We start from the raw sequence: 15722 nt of genomic DNA on the forward strand, positions 1-15722 counted from the left end.
CACGAACCGTGACGACATGTCTCCCACTTCATTTGCCTTTGCCTGGGATCCGATTGTCATGCCAGTTGGCACAGACCTGTCGAGTGTCGAGGCAGAAACAGATGGCACGCGCCAATGGCCACTCAGTCCTGGTCGATCTGCCCCGTGCCTTGAAACCCGGCAACCCGCAGCTTTCAGAGATATCCCGGCCAACCTACATGTTCAAAAATCCATGCCTCGGCCGGGTCTAGCCAGCAGCGTTCAAGCCCACCATGGTCGACATGGCTCTAGCATGGCTGTCTCTCACAGCGACTGCTCCAAGGTGTTCCCTAGCAAATCAGTTGGATGTTGTGGCCCAAGTGTCGATGACTCTCTGTAGACATTTCTTGGCTCCCTCTAACCTTGCTTTTTCGTACTCGTTCGGCCGGCAAAGATTATCTCTCCACCCACCCACACGCTTCAGTTAACCTTCTCTGACATTGTCTCTCATCTTCATCTCTTGTCTCGTTCTCTTTCGCTTTCTCTAACCACCCTGAGAACGTTCATGCTTACTCGGTTGTTGTCATCTTCTCTTCCACCTTCTCGACTCTTATTACTCGTTGTCTATCATTCTGTTTAGTCCATCCACAACTGGGTTGACTCGCAAGGTATCCCACCTCCCCGACTGCTCCTTCGGGATCATCCCATTTCTTGTCTGTGCCCTGGCGTTTCTGTTTGATCTCCCACCCCCCCCCTCTCCTAGTCTAGGAACTCCCACATTCATCCTCACGAATTTGTACGCCGTATCCTCACCGGCTCGCCGAACGCTCTCTCCCCCCTCCACCAAGACCCCCATGGCCGTCCTTTCTCTCCCCGTCGCCGCCGCCACGGCGCCGCGGCCCCTGTCAAACATAAAGCTTACTCAACTGGGTTAATCAGTACGAACGCACTACTCAGGTACCTCGCACCGTTCCCCCGCCGGTCTTGGCCGTTTTATTGTTGGACCTGGCTAGTGTATGGCTCCAATGTACCTACGCAATACGAAAAGCCGTGGTCTGCTTCAAGCAGAAGTACACACATACGCATACCACAGATCCCTCTTGATCCCATAGCACGCACTACTGTATCCTGTTATGCAACCTGGTGCCTTGCGTGCCTTTGTCCACCTCATCACCATGGTCATTCATGTCCATGTTATGCCCAGGCTGACCCAAAGAGTGTTGTGTGCGCCGGCCACAGACCTCATCGACTTGTGGTAGGTATCCACTCCAAGCATTACTATCTCTTGCTATGCTCTACTTCCAAGACCGATTCCATGGCGGCTGAACACGCATCGGCGCCGTTTCCTTTCTCCCCTCACAAGTCCCAGTGGAGTGCTTGATACCAAACATTCAGAGCCAGTGCCGGGCCACCAAGTAGCCTTGTACCCTCGCTCAAGGATCCATGTTGCACATCTCCATGTGCTCCATTGTCTTGCGTTAAACGACTGTGCGTGCTCAGTCTGCTTTTCGTCCTGAAGCAGGCACCGCCTCGGCCTCCCAAGATCCCATCGCCCGTCACCCACACACTATTACCAACCCTATCCATCCAAGCTATTCCCACTCTGCTGGGAAGAAGCTGATGCCATGCCCAGACCGCTTCCGTATTCGCCGAGCTGACGGGTCCCATGCAACCCTTGCCCACTGCGCCCGGCCCTGGTCCATACATTATTCCTTTCTCTCCTCGACTTTGCTTCCGCGATATATTTCAAAACCGTCCACCCTTTCCGCCTGCTTCGTACCGATCCTGGAGGAACTCTTCTCTCTTACTACTACTCGTTCATCTTCTTCATCGCTGTTACCAAATTCGTAGACGCAAGTTCGTCCAGAACTATTATCCGCAGCGTCATTGCCTTATCGAACCCTACGCCTTAGACCATTCCGTCGGGTCCCTTCTTATTACACGGCAACCGCTCCCAATTCAGAGCCTCCCCTTCCACCTCTTCAAATTCGATACACATTTCTAAATTTATTTGATTGTCCCTACCCCGTATACATCATCGAGTACGTAGCATCGTGTGCCTCACCAATTCAAGCACATCGAACTTGATTACCATCACAACGACAAAGTCTGGCCAAGACATCGCATCATTCGCTTGCAGCTTGATGATAGCTCCTGTCTAGTAACCTCACATCAAACTCGATCGCTTCAGAGCAATCCAAAAATACCGTCACGATGGTCTTCTGCGCATACTGCGGGAAGTCCTTCACCAGAAAGGAACACCTAGAGAGACATATCCCAAGCCGTATGTTGATTCTCGTGCTGGAAATGGTCGAGACCGAGCAAAAACTGACTGTCCTGGTATAGACACCAACGTAAAGCCCCACCGCTGCAGTGCCTGCCAGCTTTCGTTCGCACGACGGTTAGTTCAATATGGAATCTCATCGACAGACATCCACTGACACACCTATGACAGAGACCTTCTGCAAAGACATCACTCAACATACCATGAGGCGCGGGACCCCATGGAGCCGTTGCCTGGCGGTGTTCCCACAGTAGCTGGCCGGACACCAATCGCTTGCCAAAACTGCGCCAACGCAAAGACGGGTTGTGATAAGAGAGTACCTTGCTCGCGTTGCGCAGAGAAGAATCTGCCCTGCGCAGCGAGATTCGCCCGGAGATCATCAAAGGCCGCGGTCAGAGCTGCCCAGGCCAGCGCGGCTTTCCAACCACAAATGATGCCGACTGTGCCCCAACCACCACAGCCAGCTCAGCCTGTTGCATTCATGGACCTCGATCCAACCATGCCCAAGCAAGACTCACCTGGCAAGATGTCAACTGGGTCTCCAATTGCGACCATGGACCCTCGCATGATGGAAGGCCCTGTGAAGAAGAGCTCTCCAGCACAGTCACATCCCAGTTCTGATGACTTCCCATCACCACACAGCCGGGTAGATGGGCTCGACGAGTTCATGCAGCTCAACAGCGATTTCATCACACCTGACACGAACTACCAAGATATGATGGTCTGGCCTGAGTACCCTCTGGAGCTCGACATGTACTCCAGTCAGCTCCCGATGTCGCGGCCCGACATGTCTATGCCCAGCTTCACAGAACTGAGCGACATGTCGTCAAGCTCAGCATCAGAGCCAATGACTGCCTCCTCTTCACGAGGATCTATCCACACGCGAAGTACCAGCATCATGTCCACAGCTGATTTTGACACTACAATGAAGCCAGCTGAGCAAACCGTCGGTATGCCGAGTGAATCAGCGATTCCAGAGTTTGAAGTTGTCATTGCCGCCGAGGACTCCTGGCCACTCGCTCGATGCAATCCGCCCATCTATTCCGGAACGTGCCCGAGGACGGCGATCGTGCACTTGGAATGCCTGGAAAGAAAGTCCAAGGAAGATGGTACCTGGAGCTCGCTCGAGAAGTACCTGGAGAACGTCGATTGGGACACTACCGATGCCTCCGTCGTTCCTCTCACATCTCGTACTCGCGACCGCATGCTGGCCATTACGCAGTCATTCCTCCAGAAGGCGCTTGACATTCACCGAAGCGGGCTCAGCAATGGGTACTCCAAGACTGGATACGCCACGCCTAGCGAGTTCAACTTCATTGTTTTGCCGCCTACAAAGATTCTCGAGTATTTCCTCCGCAGTTACGTTCGCAGCTTGCAGTACTACTACCCCCTCATTGTCGCAGGATGCGTTGACCCCAATGAGATGCTGCTGAACAACCAGGCGTCGACATTGCTGCTTCTGTTGATGATCGCACAAGGGGCTGCGGCAGTGCCGATGGCTGAGGCACGGTACCTTGCTGCAGGTCTGACGGAAACCTGTCGCATCTCACTCTTCGATATCATCGAGAAGGATGTCGAGCTGTCTGCGGACCCCGTCGCCTTGAGATGTGCACTTCTCTTCACCCTCCAAGGTGCTTGGAGTGGTGACAAGTGGTTGATGGATATCTCGATGGGACAACGGGGAATGTACTTATCGGTAAGCAGCCACAATCCTCCCAACATGCTAAGAATAAGTTCACTGACGTAAAGCAGATGCTCAAACACGCCGGCATGTTGGAGCCTCAACCATCCATGATCCCCACGTTGAACAGCACAACAAGCACCGAGCTTCAGTGGCGGGCTTGGTTGCATCGAGAGATGCAGAACAGGCTTGTATACAACTGGGTCATGTGTGACCAAGAGCTCAGCCTGTTCCATGATACCCCGCCGCAGTTGGCCATCACCGACCTACAATGCCCGCTCCCCAGCCCCGAGGCCCTTTGGCTTGCGTCCAACTCGGAGCAGTGGTTCGCAAATGTCCAGAATCTCTACGGTTGCACCGCGAATGCCAACCCGCAGCTTCTGTCTAGCCCTTCCCTCACTCCCTCTCTGTGCGAGCTATTCCAAGACTTCCTCCACGACAACCTCTCCCGCCGCCAAGCCGGCCTGTCTCCTCAACAGCTTCGCCTTCTCCTTCACCCCCTCCAGTCCCTTCTCTGCCACCTGAGGCAAATGCTCTCCTGCTTCTCCGATGTTCTCTCTACCCGTCGCGCGACTTCGAGGACTGTGACCAAGTCGAGCACCATGCTCCGCCTGGAAGAGGTTCAAGCACTTCTCCAGAAGTGGTACGAGCTCACCATGCTGTACTACAAGAGTAACCCCAACTGCACGACCACGCGCTGCAACCTGGTTCTCTACCACCTCATCTCCCTCAACGCCGTTACCAACTTCCCAGAGATTGAGCGTCTCGCCCGCCGCGACGGCTTCGATGGCTCCTACTGGGAGCTGAGCCTGCGCCACAAGCGCTGCGTCTACAACCGCGAGGAGGCCATCTTCCACTGCGGCCAGGTCCTGCGTCTCTTGCGCTCCATGCCTGCCGACCGCCGCCCTTGCTGGTGGGCCGCCGGTGTCTACCGCGCGACCCTTATCCTCTGGGCTGACAGCGTCGCACGCCTTGACCCCAACTTCCAAAAGGCCCAGCAGGCCCACCAGCAGTCATCGTCCCCGTCATCTCAGCACCAGGGCCAAAGCCCCGAGCATCTTAGCGGCGCTGGCGCCTCTAATGCTGCCGCGGGCGGACAGCACGGTAGCGGAAATGTCGTCGCGATCGACCAGGTCACACCGGAAGACCCGTCCGTCATCTCCTACCTGTGGAGCGGGGGCGACGGAATCGCCGTCCTGACGCGCCGCGACGGCACCACGCTTGGCTTGGACAAACCTGCCGAGGTGATCAACTACGGCATCATGGCCATCGAAGAAGGCGTCACATGCCGTGTCGGCGATGGTATCAGACGCAAGCTCATCACCCTCAACAACAACTGGAACGTGGACGGCCTCGCCAACACGGCTACCGCGTAAAGAGAGGTCCATTGCCCCTCGTTCTTACTCTGAACATCCTTCGAACTCAACCAAAAAGTATTTTATCTTTCTTGCTATGTTGTTTCTCTCATATACACTTGGATATATGGATCTTGTGGATAACCGTCCTTAACTCTGTACAATCTTCTCTTTGCATTTTCTCCAATCGGCGTTCATGGTTTATGATGACGGGTACATTGGGGAAGGACACATGAACATGATGGAGGAGACACATTCTTCGTCAACAAACTGGCACAAAGGCGATCCAGTATGATAGGGTTTTGCTTTTTGGGTATATTTGTCTTGCTGTTCTATACGATCTTGTCCATTATTTAGATACCTCAGGCCGCTGGTCATGACATGGAGGGCCTTCACTTCTTAGCGACATGTACTTTAGTCACTTAACAATTACAAGCTTTAACTTGGACACACAATCTTCTCATAATTAAATCGAACCAGTGTATCGAGTTGAGGAGTTCAACTACAGGAAATGGTATGACTTCGAAGTCTTTAATTACGCAACGCTGCAGATGAGATGAAAAGTCGCATGAGTTGACAAGACATTGACCTTTACACCACTTCCTTCCACAATCGGACGGAGGCATGTGATGTTGAGATATGACAAGCAGACATAGGACACACCTGAGAAAAGCAAGCAACATGATCCTCGTGATTATGATGCTCTCGATAAGATTTGTCGCTCGCATGTGAGAACACCCAATGAACTCGCGCAATCTCATGTCTCATGTCTCATGTGTTCCTTGTACAGACTTGATCTAGAAATCCCTCCCGACGAGACGGGAAGTCAAACCTTAGTTGGAAGTGGAGGGCGGAAGGTGGATGGTAGGTGGACGGGTAGGTGGGCATGCAGAGCAAGGACAATAGCAAGAGTTGCTTCTCTGCTTGGTACTTAGGCAAGAAGGTCCTTGCTCTCGTTCACCGCTGACATCATCTGTGCGCATCAAAAACTTGTTTGGACAACGAACACAGGTGAAAGCGATTGGGCCTTCATCCTACGACCCAGCAGATTGGGTGCCGTGAGAAAGGAGGATCGGATGATAACTCCGCGGCACGAAGAGGGCGAAGCTCTCCCTCTTTCTTGTAGATGTTTGGCGGCGCCGGCGGAATTCGGGAGTGTATTGCCAAGTCAAGACGCCAGCGAGACGTGCAGGGCACACCGCTTGCAGACTCGATACGGCGATAATGAGCAGAATTTCGATGCGTGAAGGATTGAGGGTTTTTAAGCTCGTTGTCAACAAGGTGTACCCTTCATCCCGCGCCTCGTCATACCATTGACCTCCCATGCTCGGTTATAGATGAAGAGTACGAGGCATACTCTCGCATTATGAAAACGGGAGATCTACGATGCATAGCATGAACCATCATTGTATGGTATCAGAAAAGATGTTAACGTTTCAATGGAAGAGTCGATGTATGATGATGTTTGTTATGTTTTCTTGTGACCGCAGATAGACACCACTTCAGTAGCGCCAAGGGTCTTCCAAGGAACCCATCATGAAAGGGGACGCAACCTTCTCGAAGATCAAAAAGCTTGCTTCTCAATCGGTCGAAACCCGCGGGCGATGACTACCCATACGTTTCCAACGTTACGCGGCAGGCGTGGAATATTGGATGCAGTACGAGCGGAAACTCGGACGGAGGGGGACAGAGGCGCCATCACGGGGTGACAGACTTATGTTATGAAAAGTCAGAGTCTACAAAGCCTTGAGAGACAAGCGCCCGTGCGAATTTCTTCCCCGAGACCGAGGGTAGCATTCAGAGAGTAACGGTTCACGACAGCAAATGCGAGTTTCCGAAGAATACTCCGAGTTCGAGTGGACAGGCTACGAGGAGGAGGGGTCATGCTGTGTTTCACAGCGTCGTGGCTGGTAGGCTTCCAGCCCCTCTCTTTGATCAAGAATAAGACGATACCGTTCTTCACGGAGGACCTGAATGCAAGAAACGTTTGTGGGAGCGCTTTTCCAATGCGGTGCTCGCGATCGACAGGGCAAGGGGAAGGTCGTTCCATACGGTCCAATATCCCTACAGGGCGAGGGCTGTCCTTGCTGGTAGAGTTACGAATGTTTCCCATGACAGACATCTAGCGTTTTGCTGGTCCCTTTTTTGACATGAGGGTGTGATGGAAAGACAGAAATTGAGTAGTCTGAGCGGACTTGCCAGGGAATCCGACCCGAGGTCCTCTAGATGAGGTGGCCGAGTCGGAACTCACTCCGGTAAGGGGTCGTCCTTGAGAAGCATAGAGAGAAGAAGGAGGGGAAAGCGGGAACCGATGATTTACTGCTCGAATCTTATTTTCAGCAAGCGTGTGTATGTGTGTGGTGTTCTTCGAAAGAGTGACGCGCAAACCAAAAGGAAAGAAAAAAAGTCATCTTAACTTCTGAAAGCCGTTGAGTTTGACATTCCGACTACGTAGCTAAGTTCTCTGCCTTGGCCTCTCGAGAGGGTGTGCTGGACGGAAATTCCACAGCTTGCCGACGGGCGGGCGAGCAGCGTTACTGGGAACGAGGCGACACCGGATTCTTCGGGAGGCAAGCCTTGTTCGCTTTCGGTGTTGGGCTATCGGACGACTTCTTGTGTGATTGTTTGATTAGAGAGGGTGTTTGACGGGAAATTGCCAAGATCCGCCTTTCACACCGGAATGGCGGGAGTTCGGTATGAGACGTGGGCAAGGGGCCGAGATATCTATCCGAGTCGGATGAAGCTTGTTGGAAATGTTTTGCAATTGGAAGAAATGCTGCTTGCTCACCCAGTATTTACTGCGATGTGTTAGTTTTGTTTACCTCCAAACGCCAAAAAGAGAGTTTGGTGGTTCGCCCGGTCCATTGCTTGTTTGATGGTTTCTTGTCAAGGGATCGTGGTCTGCCAAAACGATAGCGGACCCGAGAGTCTTCTTCTGCTTTTGGGCTGACTACTAGAACATCGCGGCAGCGGTGGATCGTCGGAGGCCGCGTTTTTTCGGCTGATCTAAAAGCCATGTTATCGGCCTCCGATGAATGTGAGGCCGTTACTTTCGGCTTTGGGCTCGGCTCCATGGAGCGGTCGGTGCCCTGCCGGCGCCGACATGGAGCCGTCTCTGGGACCGCACCGCGAAAGATTTGGACCGCGTTGACGATGTTTGCTGTCTCGCTTTCTTATCATCTTCTTGCCTCGTTGAGTCTAGTGTTCAGAGGCAGTGCTTGATCTCTCGACATGGCTAGGTCATTGCCCAACCGAGCATCGTCTGAAGAAGCTGCATTGATCGGGCACGTCCCGAGAGCCGAGGCAGTGAAAGGCGATACTCAATGCCGCCATGTACCTAGGGATATCGATATTCGCAAGGTAAACATACATCTAATCAGGTTTGAAATGGACAGAGATATAGTTCTATCCTACGATAAGAACGTGTGGTCAAGACCTCTTCCTGACGCCGAGGAATTGATGTCTCTCGTCTGAAGCAGACTTGGTCGCTGTTTGTCAGCTGCAAAGCAAGCCGACCATCTGCAACAATTTGTTTGAAGATTCGAAGCCATAACCAATTCAGAGCAGCAACACACGATGTACCGAGCCGGGTTGTCAAGAGCCCAGACCTTGCGTTCCCTTGACCCCGAGCATACGTGTCATGCCGGGGCTACCAAACGCCAGTCAAAGCTCCAGACCCGAGGCTGCGAATCTATACAATTCACCTCATGAAGTATTACCGAAACCTTGTCATCCTGATACCGAAGGCATAACCTGCCCATGCTACGGGTATAAAGGCGCTTGGAAACCTGGTTAAGTTGCGGTTTGCCGCACAATGCTTGCAGTAAGGCCATGTAAATGATTCAATGCTGCATGTTCAGCCAGCGCAAAAGAGGCAGTCTATTGCGCGGGACCTCTTTTGCGCGGGAGTCTAAGTTTGAACGCATTGAGAATAGTTGTATGAATTTCAAGGTCTCGCACTTCGCTCTATTGGAAATTTTATCCCAATCTTCAAATTTTGCTCTTGTCGGCATTAATCAAAGAGGGGGTAAGTTATGGAAAAGCCGGCCTGTACGGTAGCATTCAACCTTGGGCCGGTATAGAAGATAGATGAAAAACGCATGGGCTTTTGCACATTGAATTCGCATTCCTTGAGTCTTGATCAGGCATTTGCAAGAAGTGTATTGAAACCCCCGGTCTGGCCCTGTCTCTCGTGGATTGAGTAGGGCCGTCAATCCTGGCCGATCTGGTCATTAAAACTAGGTTTTTCATCAGGTGATAGATTATATGTCAGTTCTAGTTCATCTCTCCTGTGTTCCCTCTAGCTGCCAGCCTATCTTGACGTCTGGCACGCTAACGGTGGGAAGTTTGGAGGGATCAGTGACCTTGAATGGCAACGAGAGAGTGGTACTAAGTCGATTCCGAAACCACAGCTCTATGAATTGCATTCGATCTAGTTGAGAAGTGTATCTATCCTACATTATCTACCGTCTTCCTTTGAAGGCATTCCCTGAAAAAAGGTGAAAGGCGTCACCTGAGGACGGGAAGAAACACCTATGCCGGCTCCTTCTCGACTGAAGCTATTGTGATTTCTGCAAATCCTCGAAATTTTACTACAAAACTGCCGCAGCTAGAGATTGAAACTATGAAACGTTGACCTGATTCTCGTCTTGCTCCAGAGACGTCGTCTTTATCAAAGTCGTTCGTGAGGGAGCATCACGGGAACGTGTGGATACTCCCGGGAGACCCACCCACACACCCCTCAGAGCATGGTGACTAAGCAAGCCATGTCTTTAACATCACAACTGAAAGGCACATTGCCGTATACAGTTGGCCTCCACGATAGGATTCGGACCTTCGCGTTTATGACATTCAGCGCGACTCGACACCCAGCTGTCTCTGATGATAGTCACAGCAACGGACGACCGTTGAATGTCACGGGATTTCTGTATGGGATTATGGATGACATCCTTTGAGAGTAAGGTAAGCTGTGGTACGCTGGACCCCTAAGGGTACGTACCGATTTTACGACCGGACCTCCGTTGGGGGTTGGGGCCCCGCCGTGGCGGCGACGGGCGAGGGGCACCGGTTCCTGGCGCCGCGCGACCGCCCTGACATGGCTTTCGCCCGTAGGGCCGCTAAACGCGACGCTACCGCCGTTTTAGTCGTCGGATCACCATTGCGGGTTCAGTTGGAGCGGGAACTTCGTGCGTGCGAGTGCTACGGCAACCAGGGGCGGACGAGCCTTCGGTGCTCCCCTTTCATGACCTAAAGATAGCCAAAGGAGAGTATACCTTACACAACGAACAAGGCTAGAGAGTGGGGAGGATCTGGTGCCATGCTATGCTCCTGGTTTCCCACAACACAACTCGCTCTTGTTGAGTCTCCTCCAACACTCCGGGGGTTGACTCCGGGCTTCGAGGAGTTCCGACTTCAGAGTACCGATGAACTGTTATACTGCCAACCAGTGAGGATCTGCAATAGCAGCCCGCCAAAACCAACAGTGATCCAAGGAAGTTTCACCCACAATATGAGGTCTCATTTACTACATTGCAACAGCGAAGTAAACGTAACGTTCTAGCGTTTTGCTACTGCTGCTGAAGCTTTGGCTTAGACTCAAACGCAGACATAGACTCACATAGGTAGTGGCGTCTGATCTGAAGACGACGGGCTGTTCTCCTTCGCCGCTCTTTCGCGAAAGGAAGAAGCGTCGCCGGGGGCGCGAACGCGTGGACCTCCCCCATCCAGATTATCCTCTAGGTAAGGTAGCCCTTTGGCTTGCACTCCCTCAATGTCCCCGGGCCCCGATCCTAGCTGAACCCACACCCAAATGCAAGGCGTTTCGCTTCCCGGCGGAGGTGCGGCGGGCAACCGGGCGGACATGCGTTCGGTTCTTCGCCTTTAACCACAAAGGGTCAACTGGCGACTACACGCCAAACACTGTGTTTTCATTGCTGTATATAACTTCCTCTTCTCAACCGCTCTAGCTATCTTCTTTCTCTCTTATCCTCATCCCATCCTTTCCTTTCCCTTCTCTTCTCCTCGCCATTGAACTTATACACAATGGCTCCTTCCGCGACTGAGAACATCGCTGCTCAGCAGCCTGCCGAGTACGACGCGGCGCGTCCCTTCGTCGGCAAGGTCGCTCTGATCACCGGCTCCGGCCGCGGTATCGGACGCGGCATCGCCGTCGAGCTCGGCAAGCGCGGCGCAAACGTCGTCGTCAACTACGCCTCCTCCGCCGGCGCCGCCGAGGAGGTCGTCGCCGAGATCCAGAAGCTCGGGTCAAAGGCCATCGCCCTCAAGGCCGACATCAGCAAGCCCGCCCAGGTCGTCGACCTCTTTGACCGCGCCGTCGCCCACTTTGGCCGCATGGACTTTGTCATCTCCAACTCCGGCAAGGAGGTCTGGTGCCCCGAGGAGGAGGTCACCGAGGAGCTCTTCCAGAACATCTTTGACCTCAACACCCGCGGCCAGTTCTTCGTCGCCCAGCAGGGCCTGAAGCACTGCGGACGCGGAGGCCGCATCCTCCTCACTTCCTCTATCGCTGCCCAGATGGGCGGTATCCCCAACCACGCCCTGTACGCCGGCTCCAAGGCCGCCGTCGAGGGCTTCACCCGCGCCTTCGCCGTCGACTGCGGGGCCAAGGGCATCACCGTCAACGCCATCGCCCCCGGCGGTGTCAAGACGGACATGTACGACGAGAACTCGTGGCACTACGTCCCCAACGGTTACAAGGGCATGCCCATCGAGATCATCGACCAGGGCCTGGCCAACATGAACCCTCTTAAGCGCGTCGGTGTCCCTGCGGACGTCGGCAAGGTCGTCGCTTCCCTCTGCCACTCTGACTGCGAGTGGATCAACGGTATGTTTTGAAACTCCATCCTTCACAAGCTACTCATCATAGACATTTTCTAACGTCTTCTATAGGTCAAGTCATCAAGGTCACCGGTGGCGGCACATAAGTGCGCCCCAGACCGAGCTTCACCGGCATCTCTATCCGTGCGGGGCTGCCTTAGTGATATCTTAATGCATTGGATCGATGGGCGAGCCGGACGCCTGCGATCCATGGATCTGGGACTAGGTCGGTTAATATGGGGGCTAGGAGTAGGGGATCTTACATAGCACCTAGGACAGGCGTACGTAGACATGATAATACAACGCGGAGCTTGACTAGAAAACTTCCTATTGCGTTGAACGTGCATGCTCAATATCAGAATCCCCATTTGACTCGCTTCTCTCGTGAATCGAATAAATGAGACTTCAGGTGATTAATCGTGTGATGGCCATTGTGATATTCCTGATCTCATGGAATTGAACTTTTGTGTGCTCAGACACCATAACCTAAGAGTGAGATATCTAAAACTCCATCATCAAAGTATCTCATCCGCTCTGTCCGCCTCAGTGGCCGCTATAAGCCATCTCCGCTCGGGGGAGGGCACTTGACATCTACGGCAGAGACGGCACCCAAGCTTCACGCCGCTATCAGTCGCTGGTTTTCGATACATGCTCAACCTTCTCCCGCAACCATCGGGTTAGACTGTTCGTCAAGATCGGGAAACTTCACACAGAAAGCGGGGAGGATCGCCAGATCCTCAGTGTCCAAGTGTTCTAGACCGGCAAGGTATCGGATACTTGGAGGCCAAAGTACCTCTTGTACACGATGGAAACGGCCGATTTGGCAAGAGAAAAAGATCAAATCCCTGTTCTGGCGTCAGCATACCAAGGATCAGGTAAGTAGACTCGATTGTGTCTTTCTGAATTTGGCATCACGATGGTCTATGAAGCCCAGGCGGCTGGTTTTACGAGTGAGAGAATTGGGTTTGGGCACGTTCGTCCACTTAGTCACCCCGCTGCCCCCTCCCCTCCCCACCAAAGCTAGATACAACGACACCGTAATCATCTCGAAACAAGGAGGATCACGGACTTTCCCAGTAGGCTTCTCACGTTTATCCAAATACACTTGTACAGGAATCCAACGGTGTACTCGAGTGGGGGCAAAACAACGTATGCTACTGGAAGCTTTAACGGTCTAAGCCGGGCTGCGTGTCAGGAATGGATGAGGCGCAAGCACAGAGGATTACTTCCGCTGACAGCCCTCTGGTGTGTGTGTATGCGAATCCGCTGTCAACGCGCTGACGCTGGCACCTGTTAGGGGTCGGGAGTGATAGCTCCCAGCCTCTAAGTAAGCTTCTTATGCGGCATTGCTGGAGTTCTACCAGGAAGCTCTGAGCTGGCTTGACAGTGGTGCGATAACGTCTCGTCAGAGTCGTACCATGCAAAGCTGACGGCGTATTCTTTACAAAGGAAGCAAGAATCTCACCCGCTAAGACTCCCGAATCCATCCGGCATTTGCTCTCAAAATGCCACCCAATGCCATGTGCTCGTGATGCTTTGTTGCAGAACACCTCCGTAAGAATTCTGGAACGTCAGCCACTTCCATTGTGCTACGTCAACAGGCTGCCAAACGCTGGCAATAGAAGCCGGTTCAAGCCCCGGATCTCGGCAAATGGGAAGTGCGCCGTCTTGAGGCCTAATATAGCTCCACTGTTTCCCGAAGGCCGGCAGTGGGACACCGTCCGGCACTACGGAAGCCCCGATGTCACGGTCTGGGATACTGCCGGTACGCCGGTACTGAACCGGCTTGTTACCCTTTTGGGTAATAATACGAATGCCTATGTCTCTTGCGATCCATGTCTTATGAATCCGGGAATACTGAAGCAGACATGATGAAAATTCTACGAGGAGATTGCCAGCGGTCGCCCCACCTGAAGCGCACTTCCGCATCGTTAATTCCTCTTCTGCATCGCTGCCTGCTCACATGATGACAAGAGTCTCCGATCGACGCTGCACTCCAGCACAAATATGTCTGTAGGTAGCGATTGTCCCCCTTCATCCTTGTTAGTGATAGGCATTCAACGGTGCGGCAAGTCACCGTTATGCAACACCGTTTCTGTCCCATCCACCGTCTTACATTCAGCTGTGCTGATTTGCTGACTAGGATACTCCTCCGTCTTGCGGTCCGCGGTGCTACTTGAAAGGCTTTCTCTAGAGTGCAATATTCGTGTCAGACAACCTGGGACCTTCGAGCCCTATGCCTCCTGGCACATACAGAGCCTGCCATCCATCGACCACCACCACAAAATTTCCGCCTGCTAGAATTCTGGATTCTGGGGACTCGATGCATTGCGGAATCTGAGGATAATTTCCTCTACCCATCAATCATGACGTCGACTACAGCGTGTCGTCCCCCCTGCTAATGCCATGGTACTCTGACATACAGATCGCGACCCACCTTAGCCGACCCCTGGAGATTGGTAAGATGTACCGCAAGTTACCCCAAAGATAGATTCCACCGATCGACGAGAAATCGCCGTTGTGTACGATAAAGAGTGAGTACTAGGCTCATCTACAGTGGCATTTGATGTAAAGAGAAGAACTCCGATTTGAGAGTCGCTGACCTTTCAAGGATTGAAAGCAGAAGAATCAACTTTTGTGTTCAACAGACGCGCTAGAACCTGTGTCTATGGATGCCGGGAACCGACAGAAAGTTTCACCATGAATTCGGAATCGACACTAGGAAGCAATGGTTTCTTCGCCTCGGTCAATTCCGATACCAGGGTGATGACAGCGGGAAGCTACTTTGAATGCTGCCAGACGCGATGATAGCCACAAGGTTTGCTGCAAGGTAACGCCACTAGAAAATGAAAACATTGCCCTCGGAAAAGCTCGATACAAGGGCTTGCGTTCAGCCGTCGAATCGGGCGAACCATAGCCATTGACAGTCAGCGGTATCACGCAGTGTCAGCCTCGCTACTCGCGAAACTCTCCGGTCGAGGATTCGATCACAGCATGGCTCCAATGGCGGTGGCGCGTACTTAGGGCGTCAATGGGCAAAACAGACGTGGCAGCTCTTATCTAGCAGGAAGTTTTGCCTCTGGAAGCAGGCCTCGGTGAACACCAAGACGTGGATGATCTTTTTGGAGATTTCAGGCAGCCAGAACATGGCCTAGAGCTGGGCTGCTCCCTGCAAGCAAGCCACTGCTTCCAATATTGAATGCAGAGCCTCCTTTGGGATGGCAAGGCGAGTGGGTGTGATGCGGGGCAACATGGTTTGCTGTGAGTTGGTGGGGGTTGCTCGATGGCCGATTTCGCGTGGGAGACAGAGCCATACTTCTGTGTCGTGTCCATCTTGCGGGCGACAAGCCGGGCGGCGAGAGTAAGCTCGTTCCTGGGTCGGGCGAAAGAAGCCCTTGCGAAGGGCACAATGGCTACGAGAATTCGTGCATAATCAAGAGCCATGGCTTGAAAGACGTTGGTTAGCTTGCGGAGAACCTTGAAATGAATACGAAGCTGCGCAGGGTGAGACATGGTCTAGGAGGGAGAAGGGATTTGAGGTTACACAAACATCGTCCACGGGGCCAGTCTCCGCGAAACAACGTTGATAGAAGAAAGCGGATAAGCA

The 15722-nt window shown here is 53.0% G+C and overlaps 2 protein-coding genes across 2 annotated transcripts; both read left to right on the forward strand.

The window, feature by feature from the left end:
* Positions 1-2172: 2172 nt before the first annotated feature.
* Positions 2173-5299, forward strand: CABS01_05943 (uncharacterized protein; the record flags this gene model as incomplete). Its single annotated transcript, XM_060539311.1, has 4 exons — positions 2173-2242; positions 2305-2359; positions 2414-3938; positions 3995-5299. The coding sequence occupies 4 exons, from the start codon at positions 2173-2175 to the stop codon at positions 5297-5299; spliced, it is 2955 nt and encodes a 984-aa protein (XP_060404706.1).
* A 6021-nt stretch (positions 5300-11320) lies between these two features.
* Positions 11321-12222, forward strand: CABS01_05944 (short chain dehydrogenase; the record flags this gene model as incomplete). The annotated part of the gene is made up of 2 exons (XM_060539312.1): positions 11321-12122; positions 12188-12222. 2 exons carry the CDS (start codon positions 11321-11323, stop codon positions 12220-12222), a joined length of 837 nt encoding a protein of 278 aa, XP_060404707.1.
* Between the last annotated feature and the right edge of the window lie 3500 nt (positions 12223-15722).

Source organism: Colletotrichum abscissum, assembly GCF_030869225.1.
Source record: "Colletotrichum abscissum strain IMI 504890 chromosome Unknown Scaffold_12.1, whole genome shotgun sequence".
In the NCBI taxonomy this organism is placed as follows: domain Eukaryota; kingdom Fungi; phylum Ascomycota; class Sordariomycetes; order Glomerellales; family Glomerellaceae; genus Colletotrichum; species Colletotrichum abscissum.